This window comes from Varroa jacobsoni, unplaced genomic scaffold, assembly GCF_002532875.2.
Source record: "Varroa jacobsoni isolate VJ856 unplaced genomic scaffold, vjacob_1.0 scaffold_578, whole genome shotgun sequence".
Taxonomy (NCBI): domain Eukaryota; kingdom Metazoa; phylum Arthropoda; class Arachnida; order Mesostigmata; family Varroidae; genus Varroa; species Varroa jacobsoni.
In genome coordinates this window covers 217,901-242,467 of record NW_019213480.1, presented here as the reverse complement: position 1 = coordinate 242,467, position 24,567 = coordinate 217,901, and the positions used below count along the sequence as shown (strand labels likewise).

The 24,567-nt window shown below is 42.4% G+C and overlaps 1 protein-coding gene across 10 annotated transcripts in view; it reads right to left on the bottom strand.

The window, feature by feature from the left end:
• Nucleotides 1-24,567, bottom strand: part of LOC111261644 (uncharacterized) — a 57,956-nt gene that overhangs the window by 13,087 nt on the left and 20,302 nt on the right. For 2 of the 10 annotated variants that reach the window (XR_015311622.1, XR_015311621.1), the window contains exons 3-7: nucleotides 12,337-12,922; nucleotides 11,016-11,178; nucleotides 10,295-10,407; nucleotides 8,421-8,796; nucleotides 2,617-3,184 (exon numbers count right to left, since the gene is read on the bottom strand). Coding sequence is in view for 1 of the 10 variants with exons in the window: in XM_022835262.2 (XP_022690997.1) it covers nucleotides 12,498-12,922 (425 nt within the window). In the remaining 9 variants the exon portion in view is untranslated. Of the gene's footprint in view, nucleotides 1-2,616; nucleotides 3,185-8,177; nucleotides 8,797-9,711; nucleotides 9,904-10,294; nucleotides 10,408-11,015; nucleotides 11,179-11,428; nucleotides 12,923-24,567 lie in introns of those variants that run through there. The other 8 variants (XR_015311620.1, XR_002681121.2, XR_002681122.2 and 5 more) reach the window with 8 other exon arrangements.

Here is a 24,567-nt window from a genome sequence, read left to right as displayed (position 1 = left end):
TGATTGTCGAACGATAAATCTCGGCCACAAACGCGGCCACGATCCGTTCCAGCTTGGTCAGGGCGGTGGACGGAGTAACATCTTTGTGAGCCGAATACTCCGGTTACTCAGATCCTTTGAGTACAGATATATCGACTAAATTGCTATACGAGTATCGCTAATGTAGAGCCGCTGTTGCAGGCTCACTGAATGATCCTTTAGCGTTTTCCACGAGTATGGCTTTGACCTTCCCTCTAAGACCGTGTTCGCGACTAACTGCTATACTTAAAGCTCCTTTTCCTAAACATGGTATGTGTTTTTAGCGTAATCAGGGTCTAGTTCAAGAAGTCTTAGAGATTTCGAAACAAGTCTAAAACCCTTTCCACATCTTCAAACGGTTCCATAAAATAGAACTATGCGGTATAAGCGCAGGAGGCATATCTACACCCAAACCTAGCCATCGGTATATCTGTGGACCTCATGGTCCCTTTCTAGCAAGCGCACTCTATCCCCCTAAAATCTCTAACGCTACAGGCGAGAATTCGTATTCCCGAGAGAGTTTTCATACCTGGAAAGTTTTTTTTCCACTTTTTTTGCTGATCCCGGGTACGTGCTGCGTGCAAACTTTGGCCTACAAACAGCTGTGTTCCATGCCATTATTCCAAATTAGGGTTCTAAGTGACACGCGCCGCCCCATTTAACCAATACTCCATAACCATTTTCCCGTCACGTTTATATGGATCTGTACGCTCCCAGATTCGCGGGACCTGCGCCGTTACGCGGGAGTGTTGTTCACTTAACCTATAGTATGACTTAATACTTGTCTGCTCTTTTTAAGCCAAATGAACCGTTTTGCCTAAAACGATTCATTTTCATTTCACAATTTCTGATATGGGGCATTTTGACTCCCAGCCAGAAAAGTATAGAAAAAGCTATTGTTAAGATGTGCTCAGACTCACCGATAAACAATGATGATTACGTTTATATGGTACTCCACTCAGAGGAATAGTTACAAGCTAGCGAAGACGTGTGCGCGTCGTCACAGTTTGTACTAAAGTCTTTCTCTTAGATCCACGTAAACTTCTTCTTATGCACAGTTTTTTTGTCGTTTGATGGACTATGTTGTTTCGAAGGTTGTTATTGTACAATACAGGCTTCTGTTTAACCTGTGCAGATGCCTTCGGGTAGCTTATGCGTAGGACTCTGTTTAGTTACGCTGAGAGGCTACCTTTGATGAACTTCCTTGGTGCAGGATACAAACATGTACAGAAAGAAGGCCGTGGAGTCATACAACAAAAATCTTTGCTCGATTTTGCCCTCCTCTCCCAAAAGTGGATGCAGTCAATATGTTACTCGGCCGCAAATAACAGCTTGTTGATAATATTCTATCTAGAAATTGAATCGTAGGAACATGGCTTACAAGGGATTGCACCAAGCTAGATTAGATAATGCATTATAACCTAATCAGCTGCTGCGGCTTCAAGTATAACAACGCCAATGGACGTTATTGTTGGGTACCTTTTCTCTTTGTGTATTCAGATCACAAGTTGTTTCGATGCTCTCGTTGGTTATAAATCAGCTTACGACAAAAATTACCTGCGCTGTACCCACAAAGAAGAAAAAGTCTATTGGTGTTTAAATCCGACAAATCAGCGGGCTAGCCTTGCCTAAATAGCGGAAGCATTCAAATGTAAAGCTTTATAAACAGGCCTCTTAGGCTACGATCGTAGCCTACGAGACTAACGCTAGCTTGTATTAGATGCTGAATTTCCAAAGCGATAAAGTAGAACAGTACTTTTAATTGGATTCGCGCATAATATCCGCTTGACTGGATAAAATAAGCCCTTCGTTCATACTAGAATTCCCTGTAAACCTATTAGTGTAACACGTGTGCGCTTAGCATCAACGTATTGACAAAGTTCCAGGGTCTGGCTTTTATACAATATCTTAAATGGGACTGTGAAAGTATTGACCATATCAGATTCTTCTTAAGCCGTAACAACATTAACAGATGTAACTTTCCCGATCGACCTAAGTTACGCCACTGGAACTGAATTACTTTTTGGCAGCTAAATACACAATCTTATAAAGCCACTAAGGAACTCTGAATATGAGGCGTCTTTATTTCGTCTCCTTCGTAAGGATACCCAATACAACACTATTCAGGATTTTGCCAAACGTTATCCTACGCACCTTAAACAAAATAACAATCGTCAGCATAATACTTTAATAGAAAATGTTGTATAATTAATTATACTATATATAATTATTCTCACTGAGAAATCATTAGTGAACTTTTGGTCAAGCACGATTTACTTTCAATAACCGGCAACATTTAAATTCATCGTGTATTTCAGTAGTTCAATTTTTCCTTAATAGCTTAAACTGCTACTATGAATCGATATTACATCGGTGTTTAACTGCTGTCCTACACGTCATTATTCTGCATAGGGCCGAAGAGCGTGAAGTGAAAAATAGGGTATGCTTTGAGAAATCACTGTGGTGGAGCTGGTTTCGGAAACCAATCCTAAACCCTCAGCGCTTTCATGTTTTAAATAATAGGGCCATCACTACCTCGACAGATATGATAAAATCTTTCGAACAAATCCACCCTATGATCGAAGGCTTAATACTCACTTGTTTATTGGGCTCGATGCGACGTGCACTACTGATATCGTGGTGTTCGTTGTGGTCCCGTGCAACGTTTATACAATTTCGTTTGTCTCGTTTACCACCAAGACGCCACCTGCTCTGGCTGAGGCACGTCTTGCGTCAGGTCCTGAATAGAGATCCGGGTGCTAATCAATTGCTCTCATATTGATACTTGAATGATGCCTTAGGTGTTAGGTTAGGTAGCCGAGAGACAAAGAGAGAGAGAGAGAGATTGAGGTAGCGAATGGCGCAAGCTTCGCGAAAAACCACGATTTTGACGAGACGAGACGAGACGGGCAGAGCCGTTTGAATTCTTCTGTCGTATCCACCTACCTTCTTCCTCTAGAGCATCTGAAGCTTTATTTTTTGTTCGTTCTGAACTTGGTCAATCGATCAAGCCTTGGTCCTACTCTTTTGTTGACTTGTCGGTGTACTGTTGATCGTTGCTGATGTTGTTTTTTTGTGTTACTATGGTTCCTGCCGTTATTGTTGCTCGACGCTAACACAAGTGTCCTCCTCAGTGAAACGGAGCCCGAAATCTGATTAGATCGTTCTGTTCAATGACGATATCGCTGCTGTGAGAACTTTGTTCGTGCAGAAAGAAGACTCGAAAAGATGAAACAAACAACGTACACCTACAGTGTTATATTTGACAAAGCGTATGGTTTTATAGTAGAGGTTGTTCCTGCTGTAAGGATCGATTTTGACTGATATCAAACAGCTGAATGAAGGGAATGTATCCTACGGAGCTGTGATTTACCCATTGGTGCGATGCAGCGCTGCGTATGGCTCAGAGTCCGAGTGGCTCGTACTGAGATGGCTTCGCTTAAACAACAAGCCCACTTCGAATGTTCGTTTGGTTCGTTACATGGTTAGTAGCTTGTCTTTCTTAATTAGTTCAATGCTATTAGCATTGAACTAATTAAGTTCGTCTTAAGTTACTGTAGCGGACTTTGCCGCAGACCTTGTTTGTTGTTTTTTTTCCTTCTTCTAGCCAGCACTAATTTCTGGCAACGATAGTAAAATAACGCCTGCCATCGATGCGAAGAAGGTAATTCAAAACAAACGTTTTTATATTTCGTTGTCAGTTTACCCCGTGGGTACCGCTTGGTGTGGTGGGTAGCAAAGCTCGTTTGTATCGCGCGCGCGCGCGCGTCTGCAACGGGTTCGCCAAAGGGTACAAAATACTTGGACCTAATGTGACGTCTTAGTGTTATGTAAATAGTCGAATATAGGTGAAGGCAACGAAATGCGACATAACTGCTGCAACGTCCGGTATAGGCCAGCGTTTTGTTTACCCTGTGATCGACAGCCACGAACAAATTATTCGTTGACGAGCTATTGACCACTATCGACTATCGGCGCCAATCCCTTTTCGTGCAGGTACTGGACGTATAGCTTTCAGGCGACAAAAATCACTTGACAGACGCTTAGACACTCCACAGTCAACGGGCTCGCCAATTCATTTTCAAGCGTCTCGAGTCCTACTTGCTTATAACTATCAACTTAGTTGTATTAAATTGGCCTAGCGTACTGGCGAAGCACTGGGCGTTGGGTTCGCTGTATGGAAGGCACACCTTTTAGATGTGGGCTTACTATGATCCTACTGAGCTACCTTCAGCGCAGTGGCTAAGAATATCGCGATTATTTTTTGGCTGAGCGCTATCGTGTCCATACGCAGCTGGCTGCAACGTTACTGGCTACAGGGTAGTTGCAATACGGTAGCATTAGCGGCTTTGCTGATGATCATGCGGCGAAAATGGCGGCAAAATGTTTCATTTTTGGCGGTTGTTCGCACATCGTCACCCTTTTTACCCGAACGGCTGCTGCTAACTATGAAATCGTCGGGCTGATCGAATATGACTTTCTTATGTTTTCGTTTCGTGTCACTATCTAATGAAGGTGAAGAGAGGATTGTGCGGTGGCGTGTGATTATCTATCGTACTGGGCATCAAAAAAGAAGATCTCTGTCGTGCGTTATTGGGCCTGTTGTTTCGTACTCGTAGTTATCGTTGTCCTCTGCTCAGCTCGGTTGCTACAGCCGTATAACGCTGAAATAAGTCGATTACATTGGTGTCCAGATAAAACTAAGCTGAAATAGTTGTATTTGAACTTGTCATTTCTGTAGATTAGTAATGATAGATTCGCTGACGATACATAATCTGCGTAAACCAGATAATCTGGTTCCGCTTGTTGTCTTGCGGAAGTTGCTTGATAAACCAATTTACAGCGGAGTGGCAACAAATGCTAATGCTGAATCTAAATTATATGAAAGCGTTTTCACTGATACGCACCACGTCGCCGGCCGAGGGACTTTTCTGCACCGAGCATCACAGGTGTGGGTACAGCCGCGATCGACGCTAGTAATGAGTTTGGCCAGTGCAGATTCTCTATACACGAACTGATACGATGCTATACAAGAGTTAAACAAGCAGGCAGGTATATGAAATCATGAAGATTCAACTGGAGAACGGTGTTGCTTTTCACTACGATAATTCGATAGACGAATTTAAGCGGAACGCACATTAAATAACATAGCGTTTGATGTAAAAGTTGTTTTAGCAGTTGCTGATGTTGTCAACGCTTTTAAATTAATTGAAACTGCTAATTCATCGAGTAAATGCGGGCTATGCCTGATGCACGAAGCCGGCATTATCTGAAATGTCTGAAAGATTTGATATCTGAAAACTGCACGCACGCACGCACGCACGCACGCATGCACTGGCTAGTTCCAAAGTCAGCTGATTAACACAACACACTGGACTATGCTATTGTCGTTATCGTTGCTCTTTTGAGTTGAACAGCGATGTTTTCTTCATTGGTCGCAAGTATCCACCCCGTTTAGGCTGCCACCGCTTGTTATCATTATAAAATCGTTCTATTTATCAACAGTGTTGTCATCGACACTCAAACTGTTGTGGCTGCCGTTGTGTCTAATCAGAACTCGCTCCGAGCTGTCTGAACCGATCGGGCCATTCTCAGGATGACTAACCAAAATGAACTGATCGACCGCAGAACATCGCCGCCATACCAATTGACGGAACGGCGCTGTTGGCGCCTCCCGCAACGAAACCAATGCTGTTAACAGAACCGTTGCCTGCGGGCGACATAATCTCGAGTGGCTGCGCAGCATCGCCACACAGAATGCTGCTGTCCGCGGGACAGCAGCTGTTATGGGCCACCTCAACTACTACAGACTGCACCTATGACGATGGAGGAAGGAAAAAGGATGTTGCTATTTCCCTTAGCTCTTATTCCCGCTGATGCTCAATAGATGGGAGAGAGACGGTGTGCGACGCGCATCGCGCACGTAGCACAAAGCCACGATGGTGGAAGCACCCTGGAGCACCGGCTCGCCGGAGCCGCCAGTACTGGAACGAAGGAGCTTAAAGGAGAAGCAGCAAGCGACTCTAGGCAATAGCTGTTTGTTCTTTCACAGGAAACTGCTACTACTATTCGTCGTCGACAGCGACTGTGCGCTTTCCGGCGTTTTTCTTGCTTGCTTCCTTCCCCCACGCCGACTGCCCCTCACCCCTTAACCAAAAACCCCTCCCTCTTTCCTCTGGTTCATGACGACGGAGCGCTGGTTGAATAGGCGAAATGATATTGCTGGTGGTTGCGGCACTGGTGGCCATAGGAGCAGCAGGGTTGGCCTTTGGAGCGGCGGCGGTTCTGACAGCAACTTTGGAGGCTGTCCGCTTGGGTCTCGGGTCGGGAGCGACATCGTGACCGGTTTGCATTTCCTTTCAGTCATTACATTTTCTGGTTTTCAGGGCCATCTCCTCCCTGTCGTAGTCAGTGCCACCATTATTCATTCACGGACGGCAATAGGCAGCAGTTTGATTGGTTCTGCCGACTACTCCAACGCCATCACGAGCGTTTCCTCCTACTGTTCTAATGCAACTCGAACCCCCCTGTTGACCCATAGTTTCACCCCTTTCTCTCCTTGTCCCATAGGCTCACTAAAGGCATCGAAAGAGGCTCTGTACTCCTGAGAATTTTTCTCGCACGCAGCGCCACATCTCTGGCAACGACCTCTCCAGCAGAGTCGACTGTGTGTAGACACGACAGTCTACGGCCCTCTCCCCACGGATTTTGTGGCAGCAGCAGGAGTGTTTGCGAATGGGAAAGAGAATGCAAGCAGTCAAGTTCTACGCTCAAGGTTCTAAACGTTCTAGCGAGCTTAGCTTTGGTCCCAACACGTATAAACTAGTATTTGGTCATCAATCAAGCTTCGAGCAGACAGGCACGCTCAAGCACACCAAGCATAGAATCCCCAAATGCAAGCCCTACTCATGTTCGGCACTATCGACTGATTTTGGTCGCTTACGAATGCGTCACGACAACCCCACACGACCACGGCAGCTTTGCCAGAAACAGGCCTGAATCCGAAGGGATGTAACATCTACACAGGACACCCATGGAACAGACAAATAGGAGAGGTTTTGCGCAGGCGCAACATGGCGCGATTTCTTTCCGCCTCTTCCGGTTCACCACCATCTGACCATGCTGCAGGCATGGCCTGGCGAATCTCAACCCAACAACACCCTACATCTTCGGGATTACTGCAAGTTCCTTTTTCAACATGGAGAAGGTGTAAGAGATCCGAGGGCCCGAATCGTTAAACAATAATCACACAAGTTAACAGCCAACTGCATTGGTAGCAAACGACCAATTGGCAATCCCTGTGTGTCAAGTATGATTCTATTAACACACCTTGAGCAACAATGCCAACCGTAATAACAGAACAGCAAAAAAATGTCTACATCCGGCTCTACTTCTCTCAAGTATGACTTGAGAAAGCTGGCACCTCTTTCCAGCCAGAAACAGATCGTATGTCTACACTCAGGGACAATTTAGCGCATTGTAGTTTAATAAATACGTTACTGCTACACAGTTACACAGAAAATAATGGTACACGAGATGGACACGTATGACAAATGCTGAGATTGTAGCCGATAAACCACAGCAGGCCGAGTTTGTCAGTTGAGTTAAAAGTAAAAGAAGAGAGCTCACACTGAGGCGAATTATCTAGCAAGGATTATTGTTTATATTATATTGTTACAATTGTCTAATCGCTGAGGTAAACCTTAGTTCTAACTAGAGACTGTGGAATATTCAAAATACACACTTATCATGACCTTAGAATACAGGGGGACTACATAGTTGCAAGCTGTAGCGTACGCAAATCGGTTGAACGCTCCCACTATTCAGTAAATAATGTTTTTTTTTTTCTAAATAACAACCTAAAAGGGAAAATGTATGTAAAATAAAATGCCTAATAAAGATTTATTATAGAATTGTTTTTAAATTCAAGTCCAGGATTATTAAGAGGTTTCACCATTAAGAGGTTTTCAAGTAACGGATGCTATATTGGGACACTGTTCATATCAAAGTGAGCTAAAAGCTCGATTAGAGATTAGAGCGCTTTTAATTGGTTTTGTGTTTGAGTTTGTTTCAAGGTATAATTAAATGCACTTTCTCAGTTAGTTTTTGTTTTACATTGAGCAAAACCACGGGGAGCTAGCGATAAAGGACAGGATTCGTAAGATATGACTCTCCTTATCTGTGTAAGTGTTTATTCATCGAACTATTCACAACACAGTATTTAACTTGCATCTATTTCGTCTACGGTGCGTCTTTTCGTATTGTCCTCATACAGCGATTAACTGGACTGTGAAAAGTCAGTGTCATAAGTGGTAAACTCCTGGGCAAGCCTATTTAAGCAAACGTACCCGTCAGTTATCTAACCGTAAAAATTGACTGCATAGTTTCTCAGTAGACTTCACCTGACGTAGCTGTAAACGGGAAAAGACTTTTCCGACGACCGATTTCTTCAGACGGTGTCGCCCTCACCGAAGCATCGTCGAAGTTTCACGCGGATGAGGATATTAAGCCAGTTCCACGGGGGCGCCACCAGTTTTAGTCAGCCGACACGTAAGAACGATTTCAGCACGATGTTGCTGATTTTAATTTTATATTTGTCACTGTCAGATAGCGACGTACTGTATGTACGGCTAGTTATAAGCGAAAGCTTTCAGGCTAAGAAAAATGTCCTCTTTTCCAATATGTCTAAGTTAGACGATATGTTACCATTCTTATGCCGCTAGTCAAAGAGCTACGCAGGCGTCGTCGTTCGAAGCTTGATATTACAAACAAGTTTACCTGGAACGAAGTTTTTATTTACTATTAGCGAGTAGATTAATATTGTACGACGAACACAGTATACTTAGGTAATTTCCAAGATTCCATCCTATCGCATTGTCTAAAAATCCGCAGTAGGGGCTAATGATGAACTGAAGAGAAGTCTTCGAGGATCTCCGCAAATCAAACGGTATTTAGTTCATGGCTACGCAGTATTTTTTATTATAATATTAACATGTTTGCTTCAATCAGATGATAATTATAGTAACATTAGTTCATAGGTTTTTTTTTATTGGCCTGATCAATGGAACTGTCGATTAGTTTGCTTTATCTAAATGCATAGCTAGTTGTCCGTAGGTTGTATATTATAATTCAAAGCTCGACCCTGTATCGTAGATAATAACATGAATAGATATAGAACAGGAAGACTGAACGCGTAAGGGAGCGAAATCACAATCTGGTGAAGAACTCTCAAAGAAAAATTGCAAAAAATATAATACAATCAGGCATCGAGACCATTTTAAAAAATTTACTAAAAGTAGGAAAAAAAGATCCTCTTTTCAAGCTTAGTTAGTTACTAAAACAGTACCCTGGCTATTTCAAAAATAATGTCTGTTGTCTGATATTGGTCAAATCCAACACGCAACTGGTACGGTCTAACAAGCTGCTAAATTCATATCGATCGCTGGAAGAAAAAAAAGATATTTAACTTGCACAAAAACATCCTTGCACACAAACTTATGCGACTTCTGTGAGTACGGCCAATGCCAATGTACAGATCGACGTAACTGCAAGACATAACTTTTGTAATAACAACATAACAATCGTTTTTTCTAGCGAATCACACATCAAACATTATGCACTCAACAGACTATATATGGTCGTAGGCTTCTGTTCAACCAGATAAGATAGAGGCATCGTCTCCTAAAGCCTTACCACTATGCAACAAATTAATTCCTAAGAGATCCGCTGCCAGAATTCCTACCCTCACCTCTGTCGTATTAGGCCTCATGAACCGCTTTCACCAACAACAGCCAGCGTGGACCGCTTTGCCGCCCACAGACTTGCCGTCTTTAACCTATGCGACGGCAACGAAACGTATGCTAAATTTTACTTGTGACGCCGTCGCTAGACATAAAATGAAACTTACATTAACAATTTTTACGAAAATCTTTTTTTCTTTTTTACGAAACTTCGAACTTTGAACGTAACAACCTGAAACGTGTTTAAATGTCCACGTGTCATCCATCATGATTTGTACGCCGTTGATTCATGCTACATTTATGGTGGCCTCTATTTATGGCACTATTGTTATTTGCACTATTGCCGTTCATTAAAATTAGATGTATCTCCTCATAGGAGTATGGTAAAAAAAAAACTAATAACGTTTCACGTGTTTCGCTCCGTATCTACATATGATATATATTTCAATAATCCCTTGAATCTATCTCAGACAATCGAGAGCACTATAACAAACTCAGTTCTAACATCGGAATCAGCACGAAACTATGGAACATACCTTTTCGTTGGCAAAAGACAAAGTGGACAAGCACGTTCTAAGGATCGCATTCGCCTGCTGAAGTGACCTCTATTTGGCCTCCGGTTATAATCACCGCTACGGTCTGCCTGACCCTATCCGGAATAGCAATTAAAGCATTATTCGTTTAACTAAAAACACCTTATGATCTTTAGTAACGTTTCTTTAGTAAAGTTATTTTTCTTTAGATAACGACGCGTATTTGTTGGCAGACATCTGGCAATTTGGCCTTTCATAGGTGGTACCATGCAGACACAAAACTACAGCCATAAAAATCGGTCCCCCATTCCTCCTTACATTGGCCTGGACCGCTGACGGCCGGCTGGTCGCTAACAGGAACGACTACTACGTTCCCTATACACAGGACTTATTATTTAGTGTGCGAGACGTAGATACATCATGGAATAAATAAGAGCCGCTATTATGGATCCTGTAAAATTAAGTTCAGTAAATTTCCATAGAACGAATCGAACCAGTCTTCAAACTCAAACTTCTAATTTTTGGAAATAACTAAACATTTCTCAAACGGTAGCATTATGGTCATATGTATTTATATTTTTTTGCAACAGTTACCCGTATAGTGTGAAACAAATACGGCAGAATGATTTTTCATCAACAAAATGGCCACCCGACCAAAAACTCTTCCGTCATCCGTAGGTCGATATCAACTTGAACGTATAAACGATTTTTAAATTTATAATACCTGATATATAATAATGGATGGAAGACAATCAGCAGTCGACTTCCGTCAAATGCTTCCTAAACCACCCGCTCCGTTGCTTCTATAACGTAAGAGAGCCACAAGGTTAGCGTCGCAAATGGTCACCTTTCCGCCTGGGATTTTTTGTGCTCTGTAAATTCAGCCACTGTTCACAAGCATATAGGTAGGTACGTTAGCGCTAGGAAGTGTTAGATAGGCTGCTGCCGAGAAGTCACGTAACTAGACTTGTCCCTGACAGGACTCACAGCCCGCACGACGAGCGTCCTTCGTCGATGACAAAAACGTATTTCTTATACCCTCCATAGGCTACGTTATGTCGAGGCATGGAATCGCTTATGCATATTTGATAGCAAAAAATTTCAGCTACGCTTCAACGAAACGAAGAACTGCGATAATATGCTTCCTACAACGGAATAGGCTTGGATTTATTTTCATTGTAATAGGAATTGTTTTCACAGTATATCAGTAATGTTATATAAACAATCGCATGCAGAAGTTGCATTGGGGGAACTCTCATAGACGCGCTGATTTAGCTTTCGCCTAATCTAAACATTATCTTTATCATTACTATTATTTGCGGGTTTCTATTCTTTCAAATGAGGTTCATTGGGATTGTGCCGATTGTCGCAAGGGCAGTTAGCGCAGATCAAACTCAATTGTGTAATTAGCTTTCTAACCGTACTTTTGAAAGAGCTGAAGCTCAGAAAGTTTCTACAGAATGTTAGGTGAAATGTTTCATGTAGAAAAATAAAACATATTTTTAATTCTATGTCATTTCTTAATTTTTAAAATTGGCTCTACAATTTTATCGTAACATATAGTTATAACTTACATATATATATGTATATATATAACTTACAAGTACACTTGGAAGATGCTACAATATTAGAAAATTTGACTGCGCCATTTCAAAGTTTACCACATAGTAACGAGCAGAATATCTAAGCTGTGGCTAACTTTGTATTTTAAGTATATACTATAAAAGCTGTATGAAACGTTTTGTGCCAAAGTTGCTATTCTTATCTTTACTTTTATTAAGCCAAGCGGCACTGGAAAGCCATGTTAATTCAGCGAAACTAAAATACGACTGGCGAAGACAAAAGTTGGTCTAGAGACGTTCCGTAAGATTCAAGCATAGGGTTAGAAAAAAAAACCGCTTAGAAAACAGGCGCTAGCACAATTAAACTAGTTGGTGTATTTCAGAAATGTCTCTCTGCGTCTTTTGTCCAACCGCTCGTCTTAACCTCATCATCTGGCCTATTCTTTACTTCAAACTTTCTTTCTATCTTTACTTTCCCTTTACCTCTTAAATTTGTTTTGTTGGTCCCCCTAAGTGCGTTGTCATAATTATCTTTCCCGATTTACCACTCTCCGCCATATCAACACCTCCGAAATCTGCTCCGTGACCGCCATCAAAACCACCTCTAGAATCCCCGCCTTCAGCGCCTCCTTCCACGACGAAGATTATTGCCTTGCCATCTCCACCGGATCCTTCATGGCCGCCGCTTCAGTGCGCGAGATTACCGGTCCATTGGCGTGTGGGGTAGTGATATTGTGCACCAACTTAATTACCTGCGTCCGTCCCGAAATTGTGTACGCGACACCGCCTCTGCTACCAATCAAATAACCATGGCTGGCTCCATTGCCCAGAAGTTGCGCAAATACGACAGCCGATAATGCTGTTTCGTTCTCACTGGTACTATCGTCTTCGTGACCACATTTGAAGCTTCCGCCATTGCCACCTCCAAAGCCACCGCTGTAGTTGTCTTTGTGGCCAATTCCGAAACCACCACCGGAACCTCCAAAGTGTGAGCCCCCAGTGAAACCTCCACCGTAGCCACTTCCCAATCCGTTAACGTCGCTATGTCCTCCATCGAATCCACCTACGCCTGCGTCAAAGAAGCCTCAATTAACCACTCGTACAAGAACTGCTGATACCATTAAATAAAAGCGGAATGATCTCATCTTACGCAAGCTAATCAGCGCTAGAGAGCGGATTCTAATAACGATCTACGCAACTGCTTTGATGTGTTTCTGCCAGCGTTGAGCAAGGACGTTCAATTCTATCGCGAGACTTGAGCCTTTAAGCTATTCTATGGCATCTAACCGTCGAAACCTCGATGCAGCGTCAAAACTGAGCTAGCTACTTCATCCTTTAAAACGAATTTTGTTTTTGTAGGGATGATCGGCTTCTTCGGATCAGCGGTGGCAGAAAATGGCGAAAAAATTAAAGACTGGAAAGAAGCCAAAAACTGCAGCTATTTATGCATCCACTATGCTACATACAGGCATAATGGATCGAAGCGTATAGAACAGAAGCTAGAATCCCGAGTCTCTCGAGGTCTACAACCCGCCAGCGGTATTTCTAGGGATCAGATCCTTTATCCCTCACATATGCTGTGCGACGATGGCTGCATAGTGAGGCTGCCGTCTATGATTTAAACATCATCGCAGGAATCGTTGACAATGAAGTAACAAGGCGTTTGGTGGCTTCTTGCTCTGTCGCTCCGTCTTTGCGCTCTTCATCCTATTTCTAGCTACGTGCTAGCCGGATTTATGAGTGGTAACAGTCCGCATGTAAATGATACAAGGCTACAACATTGGAGGCAATAGAAACTACAGTGACGTAACGGTGGCTTAATACGTCAGTGGCAGCCGTGACATCGGACTGTGTCGAGCTGCACTCATGTGTTTCGTGTGCGTTCGACATGTGTTCGAGCCTGTCGTCAAGTGCGGCTAAGATGTGATGCAGAATGTGAAACAACGAGGTCGTTATGCCGCCCTATGTGGACAACCATAGTTAGAAGCCAGTTCATCATTGCCGAATCACAAGATTACTTCATACCAGATTTAAGTTTGTTACATAAAATTCACAGAAGGTGCACAACGACAGCAATCGAAAGCAAAGAAATTAATCTGATCTAGTTTTTATTGTTTACGCCATCGCGGGAATCAGCGCGACAGAAGCATACGTACAATCCATTGACAGATAAAATTAACGATATTTGCTGACGGTTTGAAATATTTAAATAACATGGTCTTATCCCTAAAGGCAGCGATCGTCGTTCAAGTCGTATACTGACGCGGACGGCTTTAACTACGAACGATAAGTGAAGCAAATACGACAACGGCCCATCGGCGCCACTCAGCGCAACCACTCAAGATTATGCATAAGGAATATCATGTCGTCCCTAGGTTACGGTGCACTTGCAGTCAGTCACTGCTGAGCAGTTCGACCATTGCTCAAACGGATCGTATTAAAGGTGGTCGAAAAGCAACGGATGAATGTAGTAGTATTATACTTGCCTCCGTCCCGTAAAGCCTCGATGTTTGTCCTGTCTATGTTTCACCCTTCTTCTGCTGGTCGCTCTTTGATTGATCACGGTTATCGCCGCAGTCTTATCAAGCAAGTGGCCTGCTCAGTTGATAGGCCACCTAAATGGGCGTATGCAGATTTGGTCAGGACTCTCAAAACAGCAGTGGCGGAAGTAATACGGACGAAAGCAGGATACCGAAAACAATGAGGTGTGCAGCAAACAGGCAGATCGAGAGGGCCAACCGGCCCAAGGTCAGGCTGAATAGGAGCTGTTAGCTGGCCCAGTGGCACACTCAGTCGAATACAGCAAGCACTGGGCATCACTGGTCGGGCACCAGCTCACCCGAACGCGTGTCAGTACGCAGCAGAAAACGTCCTGTCTTCTTTTAGAGCACTTGGGTAGGCGGACAGGAAAAAGCAGCAGGGGGAACCGAGATGATGCCAAATTTTGGCCAAGGTGAAATTGATCGAAAGCCATCGTAGATCCCTGTCTTCTTGCTTTCGAAGCAGCGAACGTTAACCGATCAGGACCTTGCCTGGGTCAGTGCTTATATTGACCAATACCAGGCGGCTACCGGCACGCACACTCCTAACCTAACAACCACCCTGAGACGGCAGCACTCCACCGGCCGCAAACTCATCGTTTGCATAACGGATAGGAAAACAATACTGGAGGGCTTCGATCTTTTAGTAGTGGCACAATGGAAAACCAGCTCTCGTTCGTTTTGTCTCTACGACTGTACCATAACTTCCTAGAAATGGAAGGGAACACTCAAGTGTTTCTTACGCCTAAATGCATATATTTTTATGTGTCTGAAGGCAACAGGTTTATGTATCCTGAGAGCCTATTGATTAATAAAAGAAAAGATCGGCTTGAAAAGTTCGTAGGTCTAGTAAGCAGTTAAAGGAATCTTAATACGATTACAAGATATTTTACAATTAAATGCGGATTCTTATAGCATATTAAACGGTGTAATAATAATAAGGAGCTAAACTCGCCGAGGGATTGAAATCGCGCAAACAGAAATCGTTGAGTAATTGAAAAAGTAACTTGAAAGTTAACATGGTTAGCAAATGTGGTTTCATTTATATAGCATTAAAAAAATGAAAGCTTACGCTTTGCCATACCTTCATAATTTGTTGATGAGATGGAGAAATTCAACACAAATAATGAAACCGGCATTTAACTTCCCAAGTAGAAATCTAATAATATTATATTAATATACAACCTGATCCAAATGACCGCTTTATTGTGGAATCCCAAATTACTGATTTACAAAATACTTCCAAAGTTCCGATTCAGCTTTATGGATTAACGAATTTCTTGGAAATAGTAGCAGAACTTAAATATATAGTCAATTTTAAAATGAACAGCACATATGAGTTCATTTTTAATGAACTTGAACCTGAGCCACGAAAGCACATCCCGGTCGAAAAGCAAAAGGTTTATATAAATCTTTGATCAGATGGTCCACGGGGTTTCGGGAAACCGCCAAAGTAGCATGAGATGTCATTTCGGCAAGCCGACGCTGGCAGCAGGCCAAAAGTTATGGATGATCTCCTGCCTCGTTTCCTCCTGTGAGAGAGCACACGGATAACAGTATACCAGTATAGGCATTATGGCACAGGTAGAACCGATAAATACACCGCACTATTGACGATTGGTTGGCGTAGTCTGATGGAACCCAATAGGATACTGTATGTCCACATCCATGAGAATTAAGCACGGGTTCTAGTCGCTAATACCTCGCAGAACCTGTTCTTCGGTAATTGTCGTGAGAGCAAGATAAGGCCCTGCGACTCAGCGATTTTAGCCTGTAATTTCAAAACTGGCTGTTGTATATAGGGCTACGTAAAGTACAACTAAATGAACCTTGCTAATCTATCAAATTAAGCTTTTTTTTTTATTAGCTCTCATGGGTGCTTATCTGATCGATGGCCTGCTTGCGTACGTCGGACTTGAGATGCCTAAAAAATAAAAAACAAACATGTCTCATAAAGTAATACGTAGAATTTTAGTTAACCGGGCATTAGTAATAAATCTAGCCATATCCCGTTAGCGCATTGTATTACTTAATCGAAACTAAGTTACTTTTCGAACGGCCGACTTGGAAATGCGAACTTGGACCTACAAAGCTCCGTGCAGTTACCGGTGCCCGAGTGTTATCAACATATCAGCTAATTAACTTGAGTCCGTAATCTACGTAGCGGCCCGATCTCACACTTATCTTTCGCTTATATAAAATAATATTCTTGTAGGTTGCAAAGCCTATTAAACTTCTAGTATATAATATGATGTGAATTCTAATATTATTATGGCCGTATTCTATGGCCCCATCAGCTATGCAACAATGCCCAGAATAGTTTAAAAAAATTACCGACACTTCTACTCAAGACCTGTGTGGTTTTATTATTGTGTGTGTGTGCCTGCATTTTTTGTTACATAGAGAGATAGTTATGATTTATCAAAATGTCCAATCTAAATAATAATTTGTCCATATTATCTTTCTAATCGTTACTTTCTAGATGTTTTTCTTTGTGTCATCAAATGCCGACCCTTAGCACCTCAGACGGCACTTGCCGTCGTAAATAACTAAATTTCGTCATTTAATTATAAACATCAGTCAAATTATTAAATTGTTTTGCTTATAATATTGCCATTCATCCGGAACGCCGCTTATTAATCAGCCGCAGATGTCCACTAGCCGTCGTCGATTAGCTGCCGACGCGTGACATGCGTTGAAACGATGCTCAGATTCACTCTTTTCCTCATCCTTTCCTTTATAATAACTATATATTGTGGGGAACTAGCATTAAAACGAGGTAATGATCTACTGGCCTCAAAACACATGGGAGCCACCCGATGATGATACTGAAAGTATACTCAGTTAATTCGCAGCAAGTAATAGTCACTTATTACAAAAAAAATCAGCCCAAATTAATACTAACTACCAAGGTCATTTAATGTCTTATCGATAGATTAGGCTGACTAATGCGATACGGAAAAAAAATTGGTTTTTTTCCAACAATGTCCATGTATGGAAGGACGTGTGGGAGCAGGTTCAACGTTGAGTGAATAATATAACGAAGTTCCTTATGCCAACAAGGCCATGGCTAACTATATAATTGGCCTTTAGCAGCGTCCTAGTATTCTGCGTATATTTACGCTGACTTTAAAAAAATCCGGAAGAGTCATCTATAAGGCAAACCTGAAGATCATCGATCGGGTTTACATAGGAAGAACTCAAAGTTTAATCAGATCGGCTCAAAAAGTCGTTTTTGATACACAATCTAACCGCCATTTTAAGAACGAGCATATCAACTGCTAATTAGGACGTTTAGATAAGCTTCAACTGTTAGTCTTTTTCAAGCTTTTTGCAACCTTTGTACCCACTTACCGCTCTGAGTCTTTGCATTTTGAGACCTTTGGCCTGCTATTAGCTCAAAATTCTACCCTTGAACTAATACGGCGCTTTCTGGACCTACTCTGAAAGGGCCGTATACAACAATAGGTATCCATAAGACAGTTGGAAGCAACGTATCTACTCCCACATAAATACTGAAGAATATCCTTTTTCTTTTGTTTTGTGACTTTGATATGACGAGGTCACCGTATTTGATGACTGTTGCTAACCAGCTTCTCGGGCTTTGACTCTATTCATAGAGTGCAACGTTCTGCGCGTCAAACACACGGACGCGAGGGGAGCGAAAGAGGGGTGCTGTCCGTTCGCTCCCTTACATCAGACGGTCCGAGACTCACTAGGCGAGGCTGGATAGAACGGAATCAGTCTGCGAAATAGTGGAATGCTCAAAGTAGAATAGTGGGAAGTCTAGAAGAAGAATAGCCATATAGATCACTTTTAACTTTAAGGCTTACGATATCTTCCTCTCCGTGCAGAGGTTTTTCGTTTCCTGTATAGACTCCCTGTATGTTTGCCGCTTCGGTATTAATGCCTGTTGATCAAAACCTTTAGTCATAATATTTGTATACTTTTTCATTCATCATTTGGTGGCTCGTGATATGAGCTTTGGCGAAGAGGCAACGAAGAGATAGCACGAGAAGGTTCATACAAAGGACCACCAATGGAAAGCTGCCGTACAGACAACTGTCACTTAACTCAACGATGATTTCAGGGCCTGTGACAAGCAGGAGGTGTGGGTAACGCCAGCGCGAACTCTTTCGAGGTGCCGCGCTGTACGTCTGTCAAGATCAGCAGAATTACCATAAGGGGCAAGGGCGTCAGCGAAATCAGCGAACTCTAAATGACCACAGTTTTTCTACACCAGCTATAAGTCTGGGAACGGTGTAACCATGTAATAGATAACGACGGCGACGGCCGGTCAGGTGGGTACGTGTCATGATTGCTGCCAGCTAACTAAACGGCGACGAGGTGCGGTTTGGGCGGGTGAAACTATTAAGAGGGTCTCCGCGCAGAGTTAAATGCCTCTTGCAGTTTTTTTTCATACAGTTGATTCAGCCCCATTCTATTTGCTTCTGTCGTCTGCAGGAGAGAGAAACTCTCGCCCAATTTTTGCAGGACCCCACTCTCTGGCTGGGCACTACTGATAAAAGTGAGAGCGATTAATATGGGAGGTAGGGTCGGTGACATCTTATAAAGAATTGAGCGGAAAATCGATCAACGGACAAGTGGGCCACAGCGGATAACTATTGCAGCTATCTCCACTATCACCTACTCGTTGCCATACGTTTGCGTAGTACCCTTTTCAGTGGTTTATATGATGGTCTGCCCCGCAGATTTGACAAATTAGTATTTATGCGTGGAAAGAATCACTGTTCATGTTGAAGGTCTGTGAGTTTGCTGCTGTTGACGTGAGATTTAATGAGTCTCGACTGCGTGAATGGCTGTCAGTACTCGCGTGTGTTCACAGCGTCGAACGTAAAAACTAAAGGTACCTGTATTTTGATGGTATTTACACAAGACGATACACGTATACATCATAAAGACTTGCACAGTTTGCTTAGTCTTATTGTATCTACTCACAAGAAACACATCATACATGGCAAGAACCTGCTTCATGCGAACGTAAATCATTAGAAACCTATCGGAAACTGACATTATTATAAAAGTTAAAAAGTATTTATAATAAACGAGCCGTTTAATAAGAGTACTACAGAACCGTGTCTGGAAATGTAGTCTTCATGCTGATACGCTGCGCACAGTGGAGCTCAGACGTATTTCGCCTTCGTATTCCAGATACAGCTAGCAGTGGCCGAAGGCCGCCAGGGGTCCCTCTTGGGCTTTGAAGGCGTCTAGGACAGCCCGGCATAGGCTGCTCAACGCACGCAAACCACAATACGTCGTAAAAAAAACTATTTGCTGAGAAGATTGCGTAAATGACGACGTCTATATCACTACTACATCAGCACTATACACAGCTAGATATCAAGCTTCAGTAATGTGCTCATGCCAGCAATCTGCACTTCGGAGAATTCGTATGGAGAAGGGTTTGCCGGGGGCAAACTATAGAAGCGTTCGTGTCGCCAAAGATCTCACGGCTATGTTTGCTACCCTTGCTTCGGTAGCCGCTACGCGTTGAACTGCTTCTAGGTGAAGGGCGTTAACAGCTATCTCACATCGTTTGTTTTTCATCATTTCTCTCCAGCAGAAGCAGTCAGGATTGCCTTCTTTTGCTGTTCTCGCACCTTCTCAATCTATGTTAGAAACCGTCATGACGGCTACGGGAAGCCAGTGGCAAACGCTAACGGACCTCGGTCTAGCCAGCTTGGCCGATATAGATGCGTCAGTAAAACTGCAGGCCAGCCAAAGAAGCACCAAGAAGCGGAGATTTCGACTAGCATAAACTGTTCAAGGTCATGTTTTATTCTGGCTGTTCAACCTTAACTGCTAATTAAAAGATTACGAAAAAACACAGCGTACTGGCCACCAGCTAGTCGAGCACTGTGGTTCTTGAAAAAGGAAGTAGCTATATGGTTAACTATACAGCAGATACAAGCGACCGCTCGTTTATCAGTCTAATCTAGAGCAAGTATGAATAGTCTCAGTAAAGGAAACAATTCAATAGTCAATGGTATACGCTTTACATACGTATGGCAAGGCTTAAATAAGGTCCAGTACATGTACCCATACATACGAGACATTACAATAAACAAAACGCATTGGAGAAGCCCTGGCTTCTTTTATACGTTACTGCATCACATAATTGGTTTTTTTTTACATATGGGAAATGTTATCGTACATTTCAGCAGCTGATTCGCGGCTGCAATAGCCAGTTTTCTCCTAGTGGAACCAAGTTTCCCCGGTACAGCTAAGGTACGCGTATAAAGGCCGAAAGAGGAAATCAGCTAGATTCGATAATTTCTAGACTTGCCTCTAATGAATACATTTAATTTTTTAATAATTTTAGTAATAAAACTCACAATCGCTTAGGACGGTCCGTCATATCATCAGGGTGTTCGAAGTTGTCTGGGCGTTGAAACGGAGGATCACAACCGAAACTTGGTCAGATTATAATATATAGGCATAGGTTATGACAAATACTGTACACTATAGGACTTTCAGTTCTGCGTACTGAAATGGCAACGAATGAAACTTTTTAAGGGCGTGGGTAATTGATAATCATTAGAGAAACTGATGCGCATGCAGATCAAGATCTGCGTGCCATATGAGAGGCAGTTCTCAAAAACACAGAGGAAATTCTGTCCGTAGTTTTACTGAAAGAGCGAGAGTAGCAGTGATCAGCCGAAAGCTGGCTGAATGAAGAAGAATGAAGCTCACATGTTGGTCTTGACAGATACTCGTCTAATGTGATTGTGCGCTCTGCCAACACCTTGAAATGATAATATCATATCAATAACATAAAATTCATGTTATGAATATTGTAAAAAAGGAATCGCTTAATTTAATCGAAACTTTACTCAATCGCGAGAATATCGCTGAAACGACATAAATTTTGCTTAGTAAAAATCGGTACTTCGTCTAGATAGGATTTCCGCTCTGGTTAATAACCACTGGAACATGATTGTTTCCTTATGTCTTATTGGCCGGTTGCAGACGTCAAAGCGAGAACGTATTACAAGAGATGCCTTCATTTCGTTCAGCTACTCGTCACGATTGTGGAACACATCGATTCCAAACGTACGTAATTGGACAATTACGCGATTACGTCGTCTAGTCGTATTGTGCCAGCCGCACATTCAAAGCAGCGTTCTGGTCTGTGCCCCTCCACGGGCCGATAGCACATATCTGGGGTCAAATCATTCTTAAAACAAACGACAGACACTACAGCTGGGATAGGATAGGAAAAATAAGAAGATATACCAACGTTCAGCCTGACCATATGTGTCTAGTCAGTAATTAAAACGATTGTACGACGACGATAAGACTGTACAGGCTATGATTATTGAACAGGGATAGGTAGTATTTTTCGGTTTCGGAAGCTACAATGTAAATCAGCACCCTGCATGCAGGTTTGGGCCTACTTAGGCCACAGTTCCAGAACAGTGAAGTTAAATTACTCGCGAGCCCGTACTGTTCCTGTAAAACTATCTAATCAAAAGGCTAGGTAATGTAGAAAACAGACTATCCGATGTCTTCCTGTGCCTAAACCTGCCGCTGCATGATATTTTGCTTGCGTCAAATCACCCTGTGAAAACTCTAAGGCACCTTTAACCTCCAAGCATTTCGACGTAAATGTGCGACAAATCGTTGCGTCATGGGGTCGGCCTTGTTAACTTTCCACTTTTCCATCAAGCTCAACTTTGAAGGGTATCATTATCGCAGAGAGGTACTCCATTGTTGCCAAGGGTAATGCCACGATTCTTCTTCACTTTGACATATTCACTGGTGTTTCGGGATGCATTTGCGTCGAATGGTAACTGTCCACTTGTACAAGGCGATAACAGAGGTGCTTTACCACGGCAGTCAAAATGGGATGGTATTGGTGTTATAGATAGGATACATAGACACAAAGATACGAGTAAAAGAGAAACGAGAAGTTAGCTAACATTTCGGCTGTATTAATTGCCGGTTATACAGACAATAGAAGTGGGCCACACGCAATGTCAGCGATGGGGTTGAGTGCAACAGGTGCGGCCCTTAGCTGTTGCAGTGTTTAGTTTGCATTACAACGATGACGTACGGCTGGTAACGTGTTCAGGTGTAAGCAATAGAGATTTCATGGACAATATACCGAAATATGATATGATATATATATATATCATATATATAGATTGACGAATGTATCCTGCAGCTTCGGGCCTTGCCATTGAACGATTGCCGATTGGGATCTAGTTCGTGACAAAACAGAGTCATCGGAAGAGGAAAGCGCATAATTTGCCTATCTTTCAAACAATAGTAACCCCGATTTTCGACATGTTTTGCAACAATTGTTCTTAGAAATGTTTAGGTCTTTAGGCGGTCCAGATAGTTGCTGGTTCATAGGATGGTATGCAAAACGGCACGATAACTTTCAGTTAGTCTGTCTAAAGGATCTCTTTAGATGCTGACGTATCGAAGCCTAAAAAACATGTTCTACGTTTTGTCTTTTTGATTTAATAATAACAGGGTGGCTATTTATCGTTATTTGCGCTAAAACAGTCGATATTTTTGCAAACGACATTGCTATATTTCATATTTGGGTGAAGCCGAACTTAAAAATTGACAGAAGATTACACACTCACACAGTTATACGCCATACGAAACTGGAAGGTAAACACAACATCAATCCAAAGCCTTTTTTGCCTTATAGTCGTCTATTATTTATCATGAATCACTCGACATTAGCATGGTCCCCATCTATTGTAAGGAAATTTATGACACGTTTATGTTACTGTTGTTATATTTTTTTTCGTAACAGAGTAAACGAAAAAAGCTAGGGAGCATGATCCATTGACATATGGTTATGTCCGCCGTATATCTAGGCGACGATGGTCACCGACTGCGGTCTCCGTCAACACCTCGTTATATGCGCGATTAGAGTAAGGGAAGGTTCATCACTGAACTAGGCCCACCATTAAACCAGACTGCTACCACATCGAATTTCAATCAGCGGCCTTACGCTGCACGAAGTTACCGCTATGGGAATTCAAATCGTAGAAAAGATTATTTTCCGGTGGAAATTATATTTCTCAGGGTGAATGGCTTTGCCTGCAGTGTGCTAGCTACCTAGCATTTTATCGCTGTCAGAAGCAGCAGTTAAGTTAAATATACTTCTTACCGGAACCGTACCGCACTGATGGTCATTGTGTTGAATTTCGTTACGAAGCCTCTCGTAAAGCTACTTCAATCTCGAGCTAAAGCAGCTTCACGGTACAAGCATATCTATGTACTTATAGGTACATGTGTGCTTAATGGAGGATTTCTAATGAAATTAGCGACGTTTGTTCTTTACTAGTCATATTCACGCTGGTAACACTTTACTGACTGATAGATTCATACTGTTACTTCTCCCTTAAAAGTTGATTGAAGCTTAGCTATTGCAGTAAGGATAGCTCCCTGTTAACCGATAGGCTAACTGGCTGATTTGTCAGCAGAATTACAGTGTCGTTCAAGGTGAGTGTTAAAATTAGTATCTAATCGACAGTTGCTTCCGTATTTTCTTGGGGTAATATTGGGGTACAAAGCGTCACGTCGAAACAAAATGTTCCAACGTACTTCGAACGACATACGTTATTTGAACAAAAGCTCGATAACTGATACATTGTCTCTAATGGTAAATGATGAACGGGGCTATTTCAGCAGAGAACATTTGGGGGTCGAGGACTTTTTATGACGTCGGATCACCACTTACTTAATAACCCCTCCAACAACTCGATACAGCAACGTCTAGACAGTAAAACTATATTATCAGTTTTGCATGTTTCCCTCTTCTTTGTGAGCTTTCGATTTTTTTTTAAATCTTTCAACTTTTAGATTATTTTTTTTATGTTGATATATGGCAATTTTATTTGGATGTCTCCGAGGTCAAATATGGCCACCTCGTGTACAGGCGGCTTAAGGCATCCAAGGAAACCTGTAGTTTTTCTGGCACTGAGCCTTTTAACAGAACCTTATATTAGGCCAAAACTAGATTGCGAAGTTTTTAGCGCGGCCAGATAAATCTGAAACTTCCACATATTTCTATTAATTTTCTAGGATGATCAGCATTAAATTGGTGACTCGAGGGTTATTTGAAAGCAAAAACCTAACTTAAAACATCTCTGTGTTTAACTGACGTTCGTCCTACGAGGCAATGTAC